Source organism: Bubalus kerabau, chromosome 10, assembly GCF_029407905.1.
Source record: "Bubalus kerabau isolate K-KA32 ecotype Philippines breed swamp buffalo chromosome 10, PCC_UOA_SB_1v2, whole genome shotgun sequence".
NCBI classification, from domain to species: domain Eukaryota; kingdom Metazoa; phylum Chordata; class Mammalia; order Artiodactyla; family Bovidae; genus Bubalus; species Bubalus kerabau.
Genome location: NC_073633.1, coordinates 61,533,256 through 61,554,925, shown reverse-complemented (window position 1 = coordinate 61,554,925; position 21,670 = coordinate 61,533,256). Strand labels below are relative to the sequence as shown.

General features: G+C 37.7%; 1 protein-coding gene across 1 annotated transcript in view; it reads right to left on the bottom strand.

The window, feature by feature from the left end:
• WDR72 (WD repeat domain 72) overlaps nt 1–21,670 on the bottom strand; it is a 229,246-nt gene that overhangs the window by 153,580 nt on the left and 53,996 nt on the right. Inside the window, exons 11-13 of the mRNA XM_055537915.1 lie at nt 21,190–21,435; nt 18,025–18,245; nt 14,775–14,970 (exon numbers count right to left, since the gene is read on the bottom strand). Coding sequence (XP_055393890.1) covers nt 14,775–14,970; nt 18,025–18,245; nt 21,190–21,435 — 663 coding nt within the window. The remainder of the gene's footprint in view (nt 1–14,774; nt 14,971–18,024; nt 18,246–21,189; nt 21,436–21,670) is intronic.

The following is a 21,670-nucleotide window of genomic DNA, read 5'->3' as shown; positions in this document are numbered from 1 at the left end:
TTTAATCTGCACCTCAAAAATTGCCTGGGACTTTCCTGATGGTTCAGTGTTTGGGGCTTTGCCATCCAGGGCAGGGGGTGAGGGTTTGAACCTTGGTCAGGGAGCTGGGATCCCATATGCCTCATGGCCCAAAAACCAAAACATAAAACATAAGCAATATTGTAACAAATTCAATAAGACTTTTTAAATGGTTCATATTTTTAAAAAATCTTTTAAAACAATGCCTTTTAAAGCTCTCAATTATTTCAGAAGGAACTATACGTAAAATATATTTTTTCTCCTCCTTATCATCTTCATTAAAATTGCCATTAGCTATTATTAATTGAGTATATTTTCAGCTTTGCTTAGCACTTAATACACATCTTATTTAATTCTTAATGCAGGAAGGTACACAAAACTGAGGTTGAAAAAGGATAAGTTTCAGGGTATTTGTGTGTCCTGTGGTTGAGGAAGTGGTTAGGGAAGGTATTTTGACTAAAAGCTAGGAAAGGCAAGAAGAATGCCAAGGAGTGGTGTTACATTTCCACCACAGACCATGAGGAATGGCATCTTCAGGGCTAAGTTTAAACTAAATAACGTGGCAATAAGGAGAGGATAATTGAAGAAAGTGTTTGACTGGTGAGGTAGTCAGGAAATTTTTCAACAGGTCATGTAAGACATGATGAAGATTCCAGTCCATCTGGCCTTAAAGTATCTTGTTTTTAAATATTTTTCTACTTCTGAAGTATACTACATAATTCCATGATTTACTGGAGACTTACAAAATAAATGCAGAATGTAGCTTATCTTTCAGATGATCCAAGTTCATCACTAGACACTGTTGACAGTCTTGAGGTTAAGAAGCAGTGATGCCCTTTGGAATTACTGAGATAAGTTAATAGTGTTCTTCGGTGGGTTCTTAACTCTATAGAACCATTTCCTTTTCCTTATTCTTTAGCCAGAGCATTTTATCCTATTCTTCTCATCAGCATCACTGTTTCTATGATTTATAATCTGCTGCCACTTCCTCTAGGTGATTTGTATGTAGTTGGATACACCTTATACAGTGGAAGGAATCTCACAGAATATAGATAAGCCTTTCTGGCATCAACATTTGTCCTACCCAGTTCTGAATTAGAAAACATTAAGGAAGCATTATATTCAGCCTTAAAAAGAGGATATTCCAATACATGCCACAATACGGATGAATCTTGGGGGCATTATGTTAAGTGAAGTAAGCCAGTCATAAAAGGACAAATACTGTGCCAATTCCATGTATATAAGGTACCTAAAGTAGTCAAATTCAAATTCATAGTGACAGAAAGTACAAAGGTGTTTGCCAAGGGCTGAGGGGAGGGGAGAATGAGGACTTATTTTTTATGGGTTTCATTTGGGGAAGATGAAAATGTTCCCAAGATGGCGATGATGGCTGCACAACAATGTAAATGTACTTCAGAATAGTTCAGATGGTAAAATTTATGTGACGTATATCTTACCATACACAAAAAAGCATCTGCATTGGTGAGATTGCCCAAGGAAAATGCAAACAAAAAGAGAAGGACACTGAGAACAGGTTCAGGAAACAATAGAGAGAGAGAGCATACAGAAATAGCTGGGAAAAAGGGGGTCTTGGCCATCAAGAGAAGGCAGATTAATGTGAGGCTGAGGATGGAGAGAGAAAAGAGAAGGACTCAAATGGCAGTGACTGCAGACAAGTACCTGCCATCATCAAGGTAATGTCAAGAAAAGTTACATTAAAATAGTGGAGACAGAGCCAGATTAAAATGTGTTAAATAAATGGGAGGCAACAAAACACATGGCATTTTGTGGAAAACATCAATTACTTTGTGGCACTCGTGGTAAAGAACCTGCCTGCCTATGCTGACAGATGTAAGAAATGTGGGTTCGATCCCTGGGTTAGGAAAATCTCCTGGAGGAGAGCATGGCAACCCACTCCAGTATTCTTGCCTGGAGAATCGCATGGACAGAGGATCCTGGCAGGCTACAGTCCATAGTGTTGCAAAGAGTCGGACACAACTGAAGCGACTTTGCATGCAAGCATGCATCAATTACTTTGGGGAGAATGACAGAAAGAGATAATACAATTCCTTATTCAAAATGTTTAGACCATAGTGTTTTAGAACTCAGAATTTTTCAGATTTTGCAAAGAGAAGCTAATGCAGAAATGTATATTGTATAACAGCTATAGCAGAGTATGGAAGAGCAGACAGTAATAAAACATGCCATATATCTACAAAAAAAAAAAAAGAATACTTGCACTTTGTGAAATAAATAACATCATGTTAATTAAGGTTTGATTTTGTTGCCTTACCATAAACTAATTAAAAAATAAAAATTTTGTTTTCAGAGCTTTTAGATTTTAAATTGTGACTAGAAGAATGGAGGCCTCTATTCAAAATAATTGATAGCTAGTAGGCCAAAGGGACTTCCTAGGTGGTACTACAGGAGACACAAGTGATAAGGGCTTGATCCCTAGGTCAGGAAGATCCCCTGGAGTAGGAAATGGGCAATCCACTCCAGTATTCTGGAAGTGTAAAATAAAATTCGACAAAAGAGCCTGGCAGGCTACAGTCTAAGGGGCTGCAAAGAGTTGAATATGACTGAGCTACTGAACCCACACACAGGAGGCCAGAACTAATGAAAAAGATATTTTCTCAGATAAGTTGGTAGGGTGCTCAGTTTTCTATAGTATTGGATATTGGATCATACATTTGACCTCTCCTTATATCTGTGCAGATAAACTAAGTCATCTGATTCTGAACTCCCAGTTTTGCTGTTTATTTATATATTATTAGATTATGATATATTAAAGATTCTTTTAAACTGAGTATTAAGAAAAGCACAACTTGCTTTGTAAAATCATTGATGAGGGATAGTTTCATTAACAGGCCAAATGTAGAATGTGTTTTATAGATAAATGACATAAAACAAGAAACATGTAAAATGTGTTAATCCTAACTAGACTTACAGTTGACACTTCTGGAAGTAAGGAAAGTATGATAACCAAATTCAGTGCAAATCATGAATGAAAAGTAAATTGTCTTGTCAAGCCTTCTTACTCCAGTTCTTTTCCTGGTTCTCAATGTTGATCTATCAGCATCCAGTACAATTCCTTTAACTGAAGTTAGTGAAACAGTGTGCTATCCCCTCAAAGGACAAACAAGATGACATCCTGGGTTCCTCAGTGGTGTTCCTATTACTCTGACTCTTTGGCCTAGAGTGGATGGAATCCACCTGCAGTTGAATGTGAAAGGAAAAAAATAAGAGGCCAAAAGTCCAATACTTTTGAAAAGGCTGAGATTAGCAGCCAACATTTTTTATATCACACAAGATAAAATCTGACAGCATTCCCATAGTCAAATTTCCTGCCCACCACCGAAGACAAGGACTTGACCTTTAGATTTCTTTTCACCAGATTCAACCCTGGAAACACAAAAGACCTTTCCTATCAAATCCTAACAAGTAAGTTAATGGTAGAAGTTGGATATTATTGATGCCCCAGATGAATCAAGTGCATTCAATATCCTTTATCTCTCAGCCAAATCAGAGAACCTACTTTCCCAGAGAATAACAATCATTACAGTCCACTGAGTCTTGTTTTTCCAATCGTTTCTGTAGCAGCTGGCTACTGAGAAGGAATTGAAAGAAGGCAGCATGGGGAGGGGCAGATGGCTCCTTTGGGTTTATTTCACCAAACATGGCAGCTGTGAAACCCACCAATGTTCCAAGCATTCATATAAAATACTTGCAAAAGGGGCCAAGTTAAGGAAGAGCCACAGAGCAACATTCCTGATGTGTTCCTCTTTCTCTTGCTATAGAATAGCCCCTGAGAACATTAAATGCAGATTTGGAACTAACATATCCAGCCTGCACTTGATCCAAAATGTAATCAGACTGCAGGAATAAGCTAAAACTGATTATTGCAAGTATATTCTTTACTTAAAACCTTGAAAGATAGCAAGTAATAAGGGAAACAATAAAAGCAATGAAGGTTCCTATGTCTCTGTACCCCTGGCAGATTTGTTATTTTCCATTTTTTGATTATAAATGTGAATGTAATGTGATATTTCACTGTGATTTTGATTTCCATTTCCCTGATGGCTAACATATTGGTAATCTTTTCATGTGCTTTTTCACCATTTGCATATCTTATTTGAAGGAATACCTATTCAAGTCTTTGTCCTTTTAAAACTTGATCTTTTTGTTGTATTGTAAGAATTCTTTATACATTCTGGATATTAAACATTTATGAGACATATGATTTGCAAATAAGTTTTACCATTCTGTAGGCTGTCTTTTCACATACTTCATAATGTCCTTAGACGGACAAAAGTTTTTAATTTTTATGAGTTCCCATTTACTTTTCTTTTGTTGCTCCGGATTCTTTTTATTAATGCAACCATGTGGTATGTATGTATATATGTGTGTGTGTAGTGTGTATAGATAAAGTGATAGGAATAGATATATAGATATATATGTAATATACACATATATATGTGTAATATGCACATACATGTGTGGTTAATTAATAAAAATAAAGCCAGTATTCTCACATACATTAACTTATCCCATCTCTTCTACAACATTGTATTATCATCATTACCATGAGGAAACTAAGACTGATCAATTTGTGATTTGCCAGAAAGTACACAAACTAAAAGTGGCAGAATTTTCTGTCTCTAAATATAAGGCAGTAACGTTAGTTTAGTACATTAGGAGTGAACAATGAGTCATATGGAAAAATAATGCTTAAAGAAGCTACACTTTAAAATTTTTCCCAGAAGAGTTTTTAAATCTATCTTATCCAAATTTCTTCAGAATTCTTTTTTACTAGCCATAGATTTTTTTTTTTTGCTTTTTTACTGAGGTATAGTTGATATACAATATTATCAATATATAAGTTACAGGTGTGCTGCTGCTGCTAAGTCGCTTCAGTCGTGTCCGACTCTGTGTGACCCCATAGACGGCAGCCCAACCGACTCCTCCGTCCCTGGGATTCTCCAGGCAAGAGTACTGGAGTGGGTTGCCATTTCCTTCTCCAATATAGTAACTCACAATATTTAATGATTATACTTCATTTATATCAATAGTTATTATAAAATATTGGCTATAGGCCCTGTGTTGAGCAATAAATCCATTAGCTTATTTTATACATAATAGTTTGTATCTCATAATTCTCAATCCTTATGTTGCCCCTCCATCCTTCTCTCTTCCCACTGGTAACTACTAGTTTGTTCACTATAGCTATGAGTCTGTTTCTTTTAGATTCCATATGTGTGGAATAATCATACAATATTTCTCTTTCTCTAACTTATTTCAATTGGTATAATATCCTCTAAGTTGATCCATGCCTACATGCTCAGTCACTAAGTTATGTCCAACTCTTTGCAACCACATGGACTGTAGCCCACCAGGCTCCTCTGTCCATGGGATTTTTCAGGCAAGGATACTGGGGTGGGTCGCCATTTCCTTCTCCATAGGATCTTCCCAAACCAGAGATCAAATCTGTGTCTCCTGCATTGGCAGGTGGATTCTTTATCACTGAGCCATTAGGGAAGCCCCTAATTCTATCAGTGTTGTTGCAAATGGCAAAATTTCATTCTTTTTATGGCCAAGTAGTATTCCATTTTGTATATATATACCACCTCTTATTTCTCCATTTATCTGTTAATGGACACTTGGGTTGCTTGGCAGTTGTAAATAATGCTGCTATGGACATTGGTGGTTTATCATTTCAAAGAACCAGCTTTTAGTTTATCTTTTCTATTTTTTTTTAGTCTCTATTTTATTTTTTCTCTGATCTTTACAATTTCTTGCCTTCTACAAACTTTGAGCTGTTGCTCCTCTTTCTCTACCTCATCCCTGTGTGAGTTTAGGTTGTTCATGTGAGGTTTTTTCTTTGCTGAGGTAAACTTGTAAGGCTTACTTCCCTCTTACAGCTGCTTTTGCTGCATCCCATAGGTTTTTGGATCATCATGTTTTCATTTTCATTTGTCTCTAGGTACCTTTTTAATTTTCTCTCTGAAAATAAAAGTGCTTATAATACCTTCAGGCACTTTTTATTCAGCGATCCATTGGCTGTTTAGCAGCATGTTGCTGCTGCTGTTGTTTAGTCTCTAAGTTGTGTCCAGCTCTTTGCGACCCCATGGACTATAGTCTGCCAGGCTTCTCTGTCCATGGGATTTGCCAGGAAAGAAATACTGGAGTGGGTTGCCATTTCTTTCTCCGGAGAACCTTCCTGACCCCAGGGATCAAACTCAGATCTCCTGCTTGGCAGGCAGATTCTTTAGTACTGAGCCACTTAGGAAGCCCACAGCATATTGTTTACAGAAGCTAAATATTTTTAAAAATTTTAATAAAACTCGACAAATATTTGTTAATTTTGTCCCATGTGTCAAGTGCTATGCTGTTCCTAGAACAGAACAGTGAACATTGACAGACACAGTTCTTCCCCTTTTGGGTGTTTTAGGCTATTGAAGAGGGCATATATTAACCCTTAAATTTTAGATATAAGCTGATATGTGCTATGAGAACAAATAGCAAAACTCTCCTCTACACTAACTTGCCTTTACCCCGCCTTCAGTTAACAGCTTAGAATACTTGTAGCACTTTCAAGCCTTTAGTGTAATCCATGGACTATGTGCTTGTATGTTGTCCTATATTTTTCCAAATTGTTTCAAAGGGATGAACTTTTCATGATTTTATTGGAAGGCCATATGTGAAAATTCTAGTATCCTTCAGAGTGGTATGCCCTTCATCAGAATAAGATATAACTGTTGAGCTTAACTAGAGTGGTGATAGGAAGATAAAGAGGGAGAAACAGAGAAACTTTCCGTATAAAATAGTACAGTAATACATGAAGGATTTATCATAAGTAATACTTAATGTTTATTCAGTGCTAGCTGCCATTAAGAGAGGGTAAGTTTTTGAGGAGTTAAAAGTTGATTGGGATAATAAGAATCGGAAAGAGTAGAACAAGAGTCAAACTAAGCAGTACGAATCTCAGGGCTCATAGACACTAATTTCTACTCAAGACGTTGACTTTTGACAAATGTGCAACTATTTAGTAGCTAAAGTCCTGACAAAGTCCATATGCACAAGCGTGTACATAAGAAATTGCATGCACTTGCACACAATACTATCTGAATCAAAATCTCAAATTATAGTGTAGCTGTGATAAATAGAACGAAGAAGGAAGAAATAAAGATTCCCCCCCAAATAGGCAATAAACTAAAAATACATGTTGAGTAATAACATCAGTAATTGTTGTAATAAAGAAGAAAAGTGCTTGGAAAAGGTGATATAGGAAAAAAGCCCACCCTGTGCTTTAATGTATCCTATTTTTCTTTTCCAAAAACAATCATCCCAAGAGGGTTCCACCTGTAATATAGCACAACAAAATAACGTGACTCTGAGAAAATGACATACCAGAGAGACTACTGCCTGCCGGATGCTGCATACTCAAAACCTACCCTTAAAATGCAAATAATGAAAGTCATACTCTGGTTGTGCTGACAAGGCAGTTGGCACAACATAACTTTACCTCATATCTACAAAGGGGTGACCTTGATGAGAAAACCGAGCAACACTGCCCCTCAGAATGCTATAGTTGGTAACTAGTGGAATTGTAAATTTTTAGGATCAAACCCAGGTCTCCCACATTGCAGACAGATTCTTTACCAGCTGAGCCACAAGGAAAGCTTTATTTTACATACTATATACTAAATATAGTAGGGTTCCCCTGGCAGCTCAGTGGTAAAGAATCCACCTGCCAGTACTGGAGATGCAGGTTTGATCCTTGGGTTGGGAAGATCCCCTGGAGACAGAAATGGCAACCCACTTCAGTATTTCTTGCCTGGGAAACTCCATGGACAGAAGAGGCTGGTGGGCTATAGTCCATGGGGTAGCAAAAGATTTGGACACGACTTAGCAGCTAACATCAACTAAATATACTATACACTACAAAAGAAGAAAACCAACTAAAACTTTTGGACTGGAAAATTACTTCTCCAGGTAGTGACCTTGTGTGATATTCTGGAGTGGCAAAGTAGGAATTTAGACACATGATTCTATTGTGTTAGGGAAAATATGACTACATATATCTGGGAAACTGTGTTTTGCATATATCTATATAGCCTCATCCAAAACAACTAAAGCAAACTCAGATCTATATTAGATTAAACATTGGTTGTTTTCTAAAAATATGTCCTATTAACTATTACTTGACAAACCTCATCTTATCTTTCTTAAGAGTTTTAGTTTTAAAATTTTCTTTTCTTCTTGTACTTTGAAACACGGAAGAACAAATGTATCATTTATATGGCATCATAGCAGATGGCTACTTTTATAGCTAGCTGCTACTAATTTCACTAAGAAATTAAGAGAGAGGAAATTTAACACCTGTGGTGAAAATAACCCTGAAATGTATTGTCTTCTTCCTTACTTCCTTAATTTCATATTCATAGGCTTTGTTCCCATTGTCTGTTTATAAGACGGTTTTAAAACTCAAAGTGTGTTTTCCCACAGAAACCATGTCATAACTAGAGGCTGGAATCCTCAGGCCATGCTGCCAGAGTAAAGCTTCCTGCTCAAGGTCACACAGCTCACATTACTGAGAAGACATAAGAAGAAACTAACAAAAACAGATTCACAGGGACTCTCATCTCTACCCACTCACTGGCCTTGAACCCCAGGCCCCAAACCGTTCTTGAGACGTCCTTAGGTTTGGAATCCACCTTGGATATAACACCTTTAGATATTCTTCCCGAGGCCAGTGCCTGGAAAAGAGAAAGCCTAGCTCCCAGCAGGAGTCACAGGAGGGGACTGGCAGTTGCCCATAAACTGTGCAAGCATATGTAAGAGCTTCCTGAACAAGGGAAATGATTTCAGCATATTTTTTTTTTTTTTGGATGACCGTCTTCCCAGCAGCACGAGAAAGACTGCCCTGAGCAGTGACTCCTACGTGTGCTTCTCCTGCCCTCCTGTCAGCTGTCGCTTCTGCTATCAGAGTTCCTGCCACTAACAGTCTCCCCACTTGCAATTTGCTATTTCTAATCTGTCATCTGAGAAATCAGATGACCACGGCTGTTAGAACCGTGTGTAAATTGAGAGCCAGGCACTAAGAGATAGCCAGAATTCCTCTCCTTCAGGAGATCATTGGTGGGTTTCCTGGTAGGCATTTCTTTTCTTCTGAGTTTTTCTTATCTAATCCTCTGCTTGACAGTCTCAGAAAGCTGACCTCCATCTGCAGAAGGTGCTCCTGCTGTACAGTACAGTGAAGAACACACGAGAACAAAAGACAAACACACCGCAGCACAAGTGCCCAACACTCAGCCTGGGGAGCTTCAGACTCAGTTCTCTGTGTTCCATTTCCTCCTTAGCAAAATGGGTTTAACCATACAGAGTTGGTGAAATATGATGAATTAAAATTATAAACTGCTTCAGAATGAGTTGTGAAAATAATGATCTTTAAAAGAACTAGTGGCTTTGCCTTCAAAGGGCTCCAAAGAGGCCTCTGTGCAGCCACATCCAGCCTTTATCCTGATTCTTTCATTCATTATTACACAAGCAACCCTTGTCATTACAAATAAATCAGAAATATGGAAAAACAAAAAGAAAGCAAACAAAATCCCACCAAGTGGCATAGGACATAAACAGACATTTCTCCAAACTGCTGCTATAAGGCAAATTCAGCCTGTCATCTGCTTTTGTAAATAAAGGTTTATTGGAACACAGCCCCCCCCCTCCACTCCTTTATATATTATCAATGGCCTCTGTGCTACATATGAGGGCAGAGTTCAGTAGCTGCAACAGAGACCATATGAATCACAAAGCTTAGAATATTAACTGCCCAACCCTTTACAGATAAAGTTTTCTTGACCTATCTTATCAATAAATGTTTTACTTTCAAGCAAATATGACTTCATCTTTCCCACACACAAAAACATTCAGTTGTTTAATATAGCATATTTCTTAACACAGGCCATAAGCTTAACAGAAGACCTTCGATAATAATCATAATATTTACATTTAATAACACAAATTCATTACACAAGTTTTCTATTATGTAAATCCATTGCTGTAAACAGAAAAGTCCTCAGAATTAATGTAAATTCAATTCTTAAAAGAAAAATGAACTTGGAGCTGAGATTTATTTCTGGTGTGTATTTTAGGGGGAAAAAATCAGTATTACATTATCGCTATTGTATCTCATAGCAATGAGAGTGACAAAACTGCCCAGAGTTGTCAGTGCCAAATACAATGTGAGAGCTCAAATATTAATCAAAATGACATCTCCAATTTTTTCCCTTCCTAATCAGGCCTAAACATCATGGGACATCCGGCAAATCAATAAGCAAAACTGAATGCCCTCATCACTCCCAACCTGGCAGCGCTGCACTTTTATCCAGAAGACAAGGGCCCCCACTGCTGCATAAATACTCTGCTCTGATTGTTTGCTTCTCCCATGAGACAAGCACGCCCACCTATGATCCCACACTTTTCCCTGTTACGTATCTGACTATGCCACCTGTCACTGAAAAGATACACCTCTGATGATCTCAAGATAAGATAGGCATGGGTGGTACATGGCTCTAGAATATGCCTGTGCATTCTACCAGAGAGAATAAATCAGTGAATAAATACATCTCATGAACAAAGTGAGAACAGGTTGTTATAAAGCATCTGTGAAGAACTAGTCTCGTATCCTGTCCTCCACAACTGGAGTAAGGTGACACGGGGCCTAATCTATACCCCACCCCTGGGCTTGTGGTGCAGTTGAGAATTAATTACTTTTGGTTCTACTCCCTTTCCTTTGCCTTTTATTTCTAGGTCTCTTTCCCCCAAATCCGTATCCCACTGACACCTCCTATTTTTCTTTCTAGGGTGCTCTGGAGTTGCTCTAGTGCTGAAAGATCTGATAAATGCCTGAGTGTCAATTTATTCCTTCTCCATGTATTCAGAGGAGGCAGAGTGCTTGAGAAATGGAGCAGAGAATAGGTCTGTTCACACATAGAATGAAGTTTTTGCAAAACTAAAAGGATAAAAATAGGAAAAGTTGGCTGGTGTAGAAAATATACAGACTTCTACACAAGGAAGTGAGGCATGTGCTGTGAATTTCAAAAACCCTAGGGAAGACTTGAAGGAGAAAGCTAAGGATCTATCTACAGTTGGGCAGCCAGGATCTAAGAGTCACCACAACTGGCCAATGGTAAGATGAACTCATTTGTACTCAATCTATTGAAGTGCAAGAACACTTAGGTTGGTTCATCCATTCATTCATGTGCTAGGCCTGTCATTGAACAAGCATATTCTAGACCCTCATAGACCATTTTTCAGCCAAATTGTTTTGGTCCTAGCTGGTACTTTTCTCCCCTAACTTTATGAAACTGTAAATGGAAAGTCTTCCTGATCCTGGATTTTCCCACCTTTACAGGAAAAGGATAATATAAGTATCAAGTAGAATAAACATATTGGAAGTATATTAGCTAGATGAAAGGCAGCGTGAGAGAGAAAAAGTAATTCATTAAATTTTCAACAAAATTGGAATTGCTGAGGTTAAAGGCAGCTCAAAACAAAGCCAATACCAGACACAGACTAAAAGGAACAGTATAGACTTATTCATAAGGAATGAGTGTGGTAAGGAATTCAGCTGTCAGCTGTCTCCAGAGTGTTGTGGGGCTCAAATAAGATTATCAACCCGAGGAGGCTTTGAAAAAGTAAAAAGTTACATCACAAATATAAAGGCAATGATATAATTATAGGTGACAAATTTTCACGAGTTATAAGCTTAAGATGAGTTATGGTAGTTCATAAACTATTACTGCAGATTAGCAAGAGATAAATAGCCTCATAATTTCATTTGGAACAAATATCCTATAAGTTAATCGAGCACTAAATGTGCACATATCAGTTTATATGGCCATTTTAAAACAAGCTTTTTTATAGGAAAAAATATAAATAACCAACTGTAGGAGATTCCTGAGTTAAAGTATGGCATATCCATAATGGCCACTATGTCAATTATTGTTCATTTGTCAACCCACTCCATCCTTCCGATACCCTTCTGTGTCTTGCTCTGTGCCCTTGGCTGATTTCTAAAACTGCCCTTCCTGTCTGACTTTCAGTTGGATTAAACTAATGAAGGTGACTGCAAAAGGAAAGAGAAGAGAATTTCCTCCAGCTCTCTTTGTTTCAGTACTGAATTTCTGGTGGGAGTGCTATGCATGCGAGCTAGGTCACTTCAGTCATGTCTGACTCTTTGCAACCCTATGGACTGTAGCCTGCCAGGCTCCTCTGTCCATGGGTTTCTCCAGGGAAGAACACTGGAGGGGGCTGGCATTCCCTTCTCCAGGGAATCTTCCCAATCCAAAGATCGAACCTGCATCTCTTACATCTCCTGCATTGTCTGGCAGTTCTTTACCACAGGTGCCACCAGGAAAACCCAGGGAGCTCTGTGACCCCAGGGAGTAATCACCCTCTTTGGCTTCAGCTTGAATTGGGTTCCAGTACTACTATTTTCTCATCATTCACTTCAGCCCTAGAGATGGTAAGAGCTTCCTGATACTGCTAGTGTCCAGGTAACGGCCTCACTGTCCATTCCTTGTCTGTTCCTTAATCCCTATCCACATCCCTCTAATGAGTCCTTTCATTACAGTCTCTTCATTTTACCCACCTGGGTTGAATTCAGTTTCTGGCCAGGGCCATGACTGAAATACAATACAGACATCTGTTTATTGACATAGAAAGATGTCTGATAGAAAGTAGATCAAAATATTAGGAGCAGCTATCTTTAGGGAGTGGGATAGGATTCCATTTTTTATGTTTCTCTCTATTCTTCAACTGTTCTACATTTGATTATATATTTGGGGAGCATAAAAAGAAATATTAAAATACAATGTTGGAATAAATATGGTTTCAAGAACTGCTAGTGGTTTTTCTTCCCTTCGTTACTGCCTGTCCCATCAAAAAGAAAGAAATAAAAAGTTGCATTGCTTGAAAGGTATCCTGGTGGGGCAATGGAACCAAAAACACTTATGAGTACCCAGATTTTTAAAAATTCGTCCTAGACTCTGTTTTCTAAGAGAAAATATGTTTGATTAGAAAGTATTTAAAATTTCAAAATTAAAAACAATGCAGTTGTACTTTTTAAAAAATAGATAACCAACAGGGACCTACTGTATAGGACAGGAAACTCTGCTCAATATTCTGTAACAACCTAATTGGGAAAAGAATTTGTAAAAGAATGGATACATGTATATATATAACTTAGCCACTTTGTTGTACACCTGAAACTAACACAACATTATTATATCAACTATACTCCAATATAAAAAAATTAAATAAATACTATTGTAACCATTAAAAAACAATGTAGTTGCACACGTTTGTCCAGGTATATGTTTTACAGATTCAGATTTCACAAGCAAAAGTCAAGATTTTGCAACATTTTTTTGATAATATTTAAAATAGTTAACTCTTACTTAAGACTTGGCACTGTTTACAAGCATTTTAGGTATTTGTTAATGTAAGGGAAGACAAGTACTATTACTCCCATTTCATAGATGAGGAAATGGACATGCAGTGAAGCCCAGTTATTTGTCCAAGGTAATATAGTTCTTCATTAGTAGGTCCTGGAGGCAAGCCCAGGCATTAGAACCCATTTTATCCATTATACTCAAACACCACTTAGTTGATAGATTACCTAAGAATTCTAAAGCTCTTCTAGTTCTGTGAATATGTGCAAAGAACAATGGGGAGCCTCATATTGGCTCACCCCTTGCTAGTGTGTAATCTCACACATTTACAAATCAGACCTATAGATTCCTCATGGATACAATGAGGAAAAATACCTCTTCTATCTACCTTAGAAATTGTGACAATCTAATGGGAAACGAGCATGAAAGCCCATCAAAGCTGCAAAGCAGGACAAATGTAAGGTGATATTATGTTGCATCCTCTGTGTGTCATCATTAACACATGAATGTCAAATATAAAGAAAATAGTAATTATTTTGGTGAAGTATGGCTCTAAACCATAACATTATAAACTATCCAGTCTGTTAATAACACCCAACATAAAACCACCACGGATTAATCAATACGAATCATGCAATGGTTTCAGTGAAATGTACTCTCCAGTGCACTCCCTTGACTCACATTCATTAATTACTTCACCGTATTTGATTTGTTCCCAGCATTTGCCTGAAATGTGTTGCTCTCAACTTAAGAGTTATAGAGTAAAACTTTTTTTAAAAAAACTTAAAACTTAAAGCTGTATATTCTCTATGCTATGACATCAAAAGTTCAATTGAACCACTCAGTTTTCAGTTTCCCTGACTCAACTTTTTGGAGTTTTGTAATTAATTATATTCCATTATTACTGATCATCAATTAGCTCAAAATGTTGCTGAGATGGTGAGTATGCTGAAGAAGGCAGAATTCAATGATAATTTGAGACTAATAGTAGGACACTAAATTTCCCTCTTGTTAATAATTAAAGTAGATAACTTATGTATTTATTTATAGCTTCCAGAAATATCCGGCTCAGTTCTGTGCTCTGCTCCGTCAGCTAATCACCAGTGGGTCAGGGTCTGACTTGGGCCATGGTGTTTATTTTCCATACATGCCTGCAAACGAAGCCTTTAAGTGTAGCTCAACCAAAGGTAAAAGGAAGTGAGGGATTCGCATGTATTTTCTGGAACTTTCCACCCAGCCAAATGCTTTGATGCATACATACGTATGTAAAGGATAAAAAAAGGTGTAATTTCAATATACCTGTTTCAATTTCCCAGATGTAAACAGAGTCATCTGCACATCCAACAATCAGAAAATTCTCAACGGGATGCCACTTTATCATCCTCACAGGGAAAAGGTGCTTCCGGGCACTCAGGAGGCACCTCCGCCCCTCCAGGTGAAGAAGAGCCACAGAGTGGTCACTGCACACACAGCAGATTACCTGATAACTTCGTAGCTGTGGAAAAAAGAAAATCCAGCATTCTTTGTAAGTAAATAGTCAAATGCTTTCTTTAAAATTCAACCTGATTTCCCCCTTAGTAACATGAGTTTTTGTTAAAACCCCATTTACCAAATGACGGATCTGCTTTCTATAGCACCTCTCCACATAACACTGCACAGAGGGGCTTTGCACACCAAGTAGATTTTAAATTCAAAGACATATCAGGAAGGTCAAAAGACACACGGCAAGAGGAGAATTCCAGGCCAGATCTACTCATAAGATAAATGAAGGACTTGACCATCACTCAGCAGATTCAGGCAGTGAGGCAGACGTCGGAAATAATGCAGAATAAAATAAACCCCAGAACTAATTTGTTGCCACAAAAAGAAGCTATTTGTAGACACAAGCTTAGGCCCAAGGGTATCATGAGCTGGTATTTTCCACTTACAGTCTCAAAATGTGATTTGGTGCTGTTCCCAGAACTATACAAATTCTAATCCAAACAGGAAACTCAGTGTAGACACAATCTAAAAGAGGTAAGCATTAGATAGTTCCAGCTGAATGTACAGCTTCAAAGACACGAGGACCAAAAATAGTGTCACAGGACAAAAATTCTTAAGATACTTTTAAAAACATCAACATGTGGTTACCTTGAGCATAGTTTAGGACAAACACCATTCTTGCTGGGTGCTGCCGAGGCTCACCCAGAAGTTTACAGAGCAGCTCTGTGCCTTACCACGAGGGCCATGCACTGATCAGCCCACAGTGGGGATGGCTGGAGTGTGGGAAGAAGGAGGAGTGGGCATTTTGTCTGCACTCTCTTTTTATCTTTTCTAACCATTTTGCAATACAGATGCTCCTACTTTCCCTAAGGCACCTGGCCAGACTTCTGGCTGCTATGTGAAAAGCATCAGTTGACATCCCTTTGAGAATCTGCCAGTGCAAATCACTGACCTCTCTCAGTGGGGCACTGGGGGATGTGTTATTTTTCCTAATAATAAATTTCTCCTCTCCTTTTTAAAGGAGCCTGCAGAAATTCTGAGGAGGGGGAAATCAAAAACGACAGGTGATATACGGGGAGGCTGGACTTGTAGAATGGGGCAGATGGCACTGTTGCCCAACTACTACCTCGTGGAGAACCTGCCCAACCCACAGCTTCCAGAACAGACAGCCCAATGTACTTCAGGAAATTCACACACACATATAACACACAAAAATAACATGTGAACACAGATTCTATGGCTCGAGTAGACAGTAGACCCCTACTAGGCCAAGTGAATTCTCGTTTCTAGTCATTTGAAGTTGTAAAGCTAAAAGAAGTCATAGGAAGCGGCAAGATAAAGGACTAATCACAGAAAAGCAGACCATATTGGGGCAGTAGATTCTAAGAGTAACCTTTGTTTCTGAATTTGAGTTCAAGTTCCACTGCAGATTCTGCTGTAGTGTTTTTGTTTTTAAACTTTTTATTCTGTATTGGAGTATAGCCGATTATGGAGGAGGGCATGGTAATGCACTCCAGTATTCTTGCCTGGAGAATCCCCATGGACAGAGAAGCCTAGCGAGCTACAGTCCATGAGGTCATAAAGAGTCGGACACGACTGAGCATGCGCCCAGGAGGAGGAGGGTTTCTCCCCCAAACTCCCCTCCCATCCAGACTGCCACATAACATTGAGCAGAGTTCCATATGCTTTACAGGAGGTCCTTGTTGGTTCTGTAGTATTTTGTCTTGGATGCCTAAGGATTGCCTTTTATGTCCTTTCAATAAACTCCCCTTTTATTTGGCTTTGACTGTGTCCTGATCTTTGGAGCTCTGACTCCAAATCAGCTATGACTGAGGCAGAAGTAAAAGCGGTAAGGAATGAAACTGATTTGGACTACTATCCTGGAGTCTAAAGGAAAATATATATTTTTTGTAAAAAGGAAGAACTTCAGGAATAAAAGACATATCAAGGTACCTCAAACCACCAGACAGTTGTTTTTTTTTGGGGGGGAGGGGGTTGTAGGGCTTACTTAACTTCGTTTTACTATTTTGTTTAATCATTTCTGTTCCTGAAACACTGCTTTAATTTTTTCTTACTACAAAAATATAGTGCAAGTTATCTCTGGTTTTACTTTGGAGCTGATTTTTCATAATATTACTGTGGAGAAATAATTTTTACAAGTCAGTCAATTAACATAAACTCAAAGAACTCAAAACATGTTTGTTCATATTTTATCAAAGATATCAGCTTTATGAAGGCTGAATTTAAGCTGACATTGCATGAGAAGATTATATCTGAAAATATTTCCTTTCCTCAGCATAAGGTAGATGCTCATAAATTTGAGAAAGTTCAATGTTGAAAATATTTGTTAAATAAACAAAAGAGCAAATAAATACCTATTTAAGAAAAAGAAAATGTAATGATCATTATTATTATTAAATTGTTAAAGGCAAAAGTTAATTTTAATTTATAATTCCTATATATTTATTTTTCCATTGAGTGTCCATTGAGTGCATGAGTGCTAAGTCACTTCAGCTGTGTCTGACTCTTTGTGACCCTATAGACTGTAACACACCAGGTTCCTCTGTCCATGGGATCCTCCAGGCAAAAATACTGGAGAAGGTTGCCATGCCCTCCTCCAGGGAATGTTCCCGACTCATAGATCGAACCTGAGTCTCTTATATCTCCTGCACTGGGTGGTAGGTTCTTTACCACTAGCACCACCTGGGAAGCCCTCAGTGTCCATTACTTTTTATTTAAAAAGAAAAGATAATTTCATTAAAAATTAAGATGTAGAACTAGGGGAAAAAGTGTAAGTAAGTGTAAGTTAAAGAGAGTTAACTGACTTTTGTAAAGGCAAGAATTGATGAGACTTTTGCTTTAGAGCCACATTATCTGTATAAGCTGTAAAAATAGTAGAATTCATAACAAATAAGAAAAGGAATTCATAAAAATCACCCAGTTGTATTATGGGTATTTTTTCTTTTCCATGGAACTACGAGATATTTTTCCTTAGAGCTTTTAAATGTTCTGAAAGGTTATATAACTTAAGTTTATGTGTTACGTTTCACTCTTCATCTTAACTTACTTTGAAATTCTCTGGGGACATCAAAAGACTTGTTACCAGGCCAGCTTGCAAAAAGAATTTATGCAAAATTTCTTCAGTAAAGATATTCCACAAGATGACCCATGAGTCTTGGTCCCCAGATACCAGCCAACTTTGGTCTAATTTTGAAGAGAGACCATGTGGGTAAAGCAAGGAAGTAACACTGTGGTGATGACCTTTGAGAACTTTCTGAGGAAGGGAACCTGGAAAACAACCAAACATCAAATAATAAAAGAAAGTTACTTTTGTTCAAGAAATAGTCCTGAGATTTTCTTTTATAAATTTTTAGTGTAAGAAAACTGCATATAATTAGAAGTAGGCAGTTGACTAAGAAAATTAATAAACAACCCTTTGTTGTTGTTGTTTAATTGCTAAGTTGTGTCCAACTTTTTGCAACCCCATGGACTGCAGCACACCAGGCTTCCCTGTTCTTCACCATTTCCCAGAGTTTGCCCAAACTCACATCCATTGAGTCATGATGCTATCTAACCATCTCATACTTTTGTTGCTTCCTTCTCCGCCTGCCCTCAATCTTTCCCAGCATCAGGGTCTTTTCTGTTGGACCATAAAGAAGGCTGAAGAATTGATGCTTTTGAACTGTGGTCCTGGAGAAGACTTTTGAGAGTCCCTTGGATAGCTCGGAGATCAACCAGTTAATCCTAAAGGAAATCAACCCTGAATATTCATTGGAAGGACTGATGCTGAAGCTGAAGCTCCAATACTTTGGCCACCTGATGAGAACAACCCTTGGATTATTTCAAAAGGCAAGTGCCTCACTACAAGCTAGGTCATGCTTTTGATAGAGCACTGAAGCTGGGTGTTCAAAGTCTACTAGTTCTTCAAGGATGTGAGCAAGTTACCAGTTCCAGTGCCAAGAAATAACAAACTCTATCATACAAGAGTGACAGTTCATACATTCTGTGTCTACAAAAGTAATCTCAGAACATTTCTGCTGTCCTTTAAAACAACACAGTCACATCTAGTATAAAAGAAAACCAAAGTTTCACAGAAATATTTTTGCTTCAGAAGATATTACAGATTACCTAGTTCCACCACTTCATTTTACTGATAAAGCATCTGAGGCTCAGAAGGGTTAAGTGACTTGAATGCGAGTGTGAAGAAACACAGCATAATGTTTAATAGCATAGCTTTGCTAGTAAACAAATCTGGTTTTATTTTTCTGGGTCTGTTGGTTACTAGATGAGTCACCATGGACAACTTGCTTTTTCCCTCTAAGCCACAGGTACTGCATCTGAAACAGTGGGACAAAATAGCCCTTAGTTCACACAAGACAACTATGTGAAATAAAATAATGTACATAATTTCTTAGCATTGGCACTTGGTAGGAAAACCTGGGTATGAAAACCTGGGTTTCATACCGTATGAAACCTGGGTATTTCATACCATAACTATGCTGCTAAGTCACTTCAGTCGTGTCCGACTCTGTGTGACCCCATAAATGGCAGCCACCAGGCTCCCCCATCCCTGGGATTCTCCAGGCAAGAACACTGGAGTGGGTTGCCATTTCCTTCTCCAATGCAGGAAAGTGAAAAGTGAAAGTGAAGTCGCTCAGTCATGTCCGACTCTTCGCGACCCCATGGACTGCAGCCTACCAGGCTCCTCCATCCATGGGATTTTCCAGGCAAGAGTACTGGAGTGGGGTGTCATTGCCTTCTCCGTCCATAGCTATAGTAGAACACAAACTTACTGATACTCAGTTTCCACACTTCTTCTTCCTTCATTATTGGCTAAACTCAAAAAAATTAGAGAGGACCACAGACCACAATCTCTTTTTATTTATACTGGGTCCCAAAGAATCATTATTACTTCTTCTATTCCATCAGACACCTCTTTATTTTATATCCACTAACAAACCAAGATGAATATTAATTCAGATGCCACCAGTCTAATGTAGGTGTCTGCTTTTTTTTTCTGGATAAGATGAATCAGCCGAGATCAAATATGCTAAGGTCTTAAGCTTTTTTACTAACTTTTAGCATCAGCCATTGAGACACAGAGCAATAAGCACACTGTTGTTGTTGTTGTTTAGTCGCTAAGTTCTGTCTTGACTCTTTTGTGACCCCATGGAAGCCCACCAGGCTTCTCTGTCCTCGGGGATACTCCAGGCAAGAATATTGGAGTGGGTTGCCATGCCCTCCTCAAACAAATTTATCTACACAACTCCAAATCTCAGTCACCTCTATATGTCCTTCTTTTACATAAGACAACTTTCTGCATAATGGTCTTTACTTAATAGACTTTTGCTGTTGTAATGCACAAAGGTATATAAAAACATATTTATATTTCATTGACACAAAAATGAAAAATGAAAATAGGAAGATACCACTTTTTCCTGATTGGTACATGTTAAAAAGTTGAATAGAATAGAAGTTTGGCTTAGGTTTGAGGAAAAAGACATTTTTATATATATGTGTTAGTGGATACACATGTATATTGATGTACTTTGGAAAACATTTCAAGATATATTTTCAAATATTTAAAAATATACATAAAATGCATAAAAATACATATCAAACATTTAAAAATTTAAAAATATACAAAAAGATTGATCTAGTAATTCTACTGGAAAATAATTCTATATATATACCCACATATATGTGCAAAGAGAGTTAATTCTGCATTGTCTATAGTAGCCAAAGGCTAGAAAAAATCTTAAACACACATCATAGTAGATTTTTCAAATTAAAATTCAATTATTATTAATCATTTAAAATGAAGTCATAAAGAATGTGCTCCAAAATATTTTATTAAGATTTAAGAATATTTTAGTAAAATATATAGACTGTGGTTTCACTTTTATAATACAACTAAAAGACTGTATACCGCAATCTTATTATATGCCTATATATGCATAGGACATTTTAGAAAGGGTATAAAGAAACTTATTAGCACTTGCCTTTGGTGATCTTCCTGGAAGATCAAATAAGGAGAGAAATTTATTTCTCATCATATAGTCTTCTATTTGACTTTTAAAAAAACCTTTATGTGTTTTACTTTAGAATTAAAACATGCACAAATTTACTAGCAAATGCCTACAATTTTTTAAGCTTCAGCAATCTTCTTAGTACAGCTTATTAGTTGAAGCTTAGGTAAATTAAATAAATAGGGTCAAATAAAATTCGAGACCTTTTAGTAAAGAACCGCCTTCTAGAAGTCCTGCTTTGGCAGCATTCAAAGCCTGTGTAATGAAAATTGTCCCATCTTCACAGCCACATATTAGTTTATCAAGACTTGGAACATACTCTGATGAAGTGACAACCGCAGTTTCATTCTCATCTTTAAACCCAAAGAAGTAGTCACTAATAGTTTGTGATGTGGTAGAATGCTTATCAAAATTATCTTGAAGGGTCCAAGTGGTAGTTATTGGTATCTCTAAGAAGAAAACACACAAAAGGAAAAAATTTGGTTTATAAATTCATCACAGATATAGAAAATATTATCAAGGCACCATACCTTGGGGCACATAGAGGCTCTTTTGCCATCCTAATAGTGTGCTGTAGGCAGAAAGTTCTCCTGCTACGCATTGTTTTCACTCCAAATGCTTTTTTATTGGTTCTCTCTCCCTTAAGGAGCCTCAGAAAAATAGATGTGTATTAGTGGATTCATT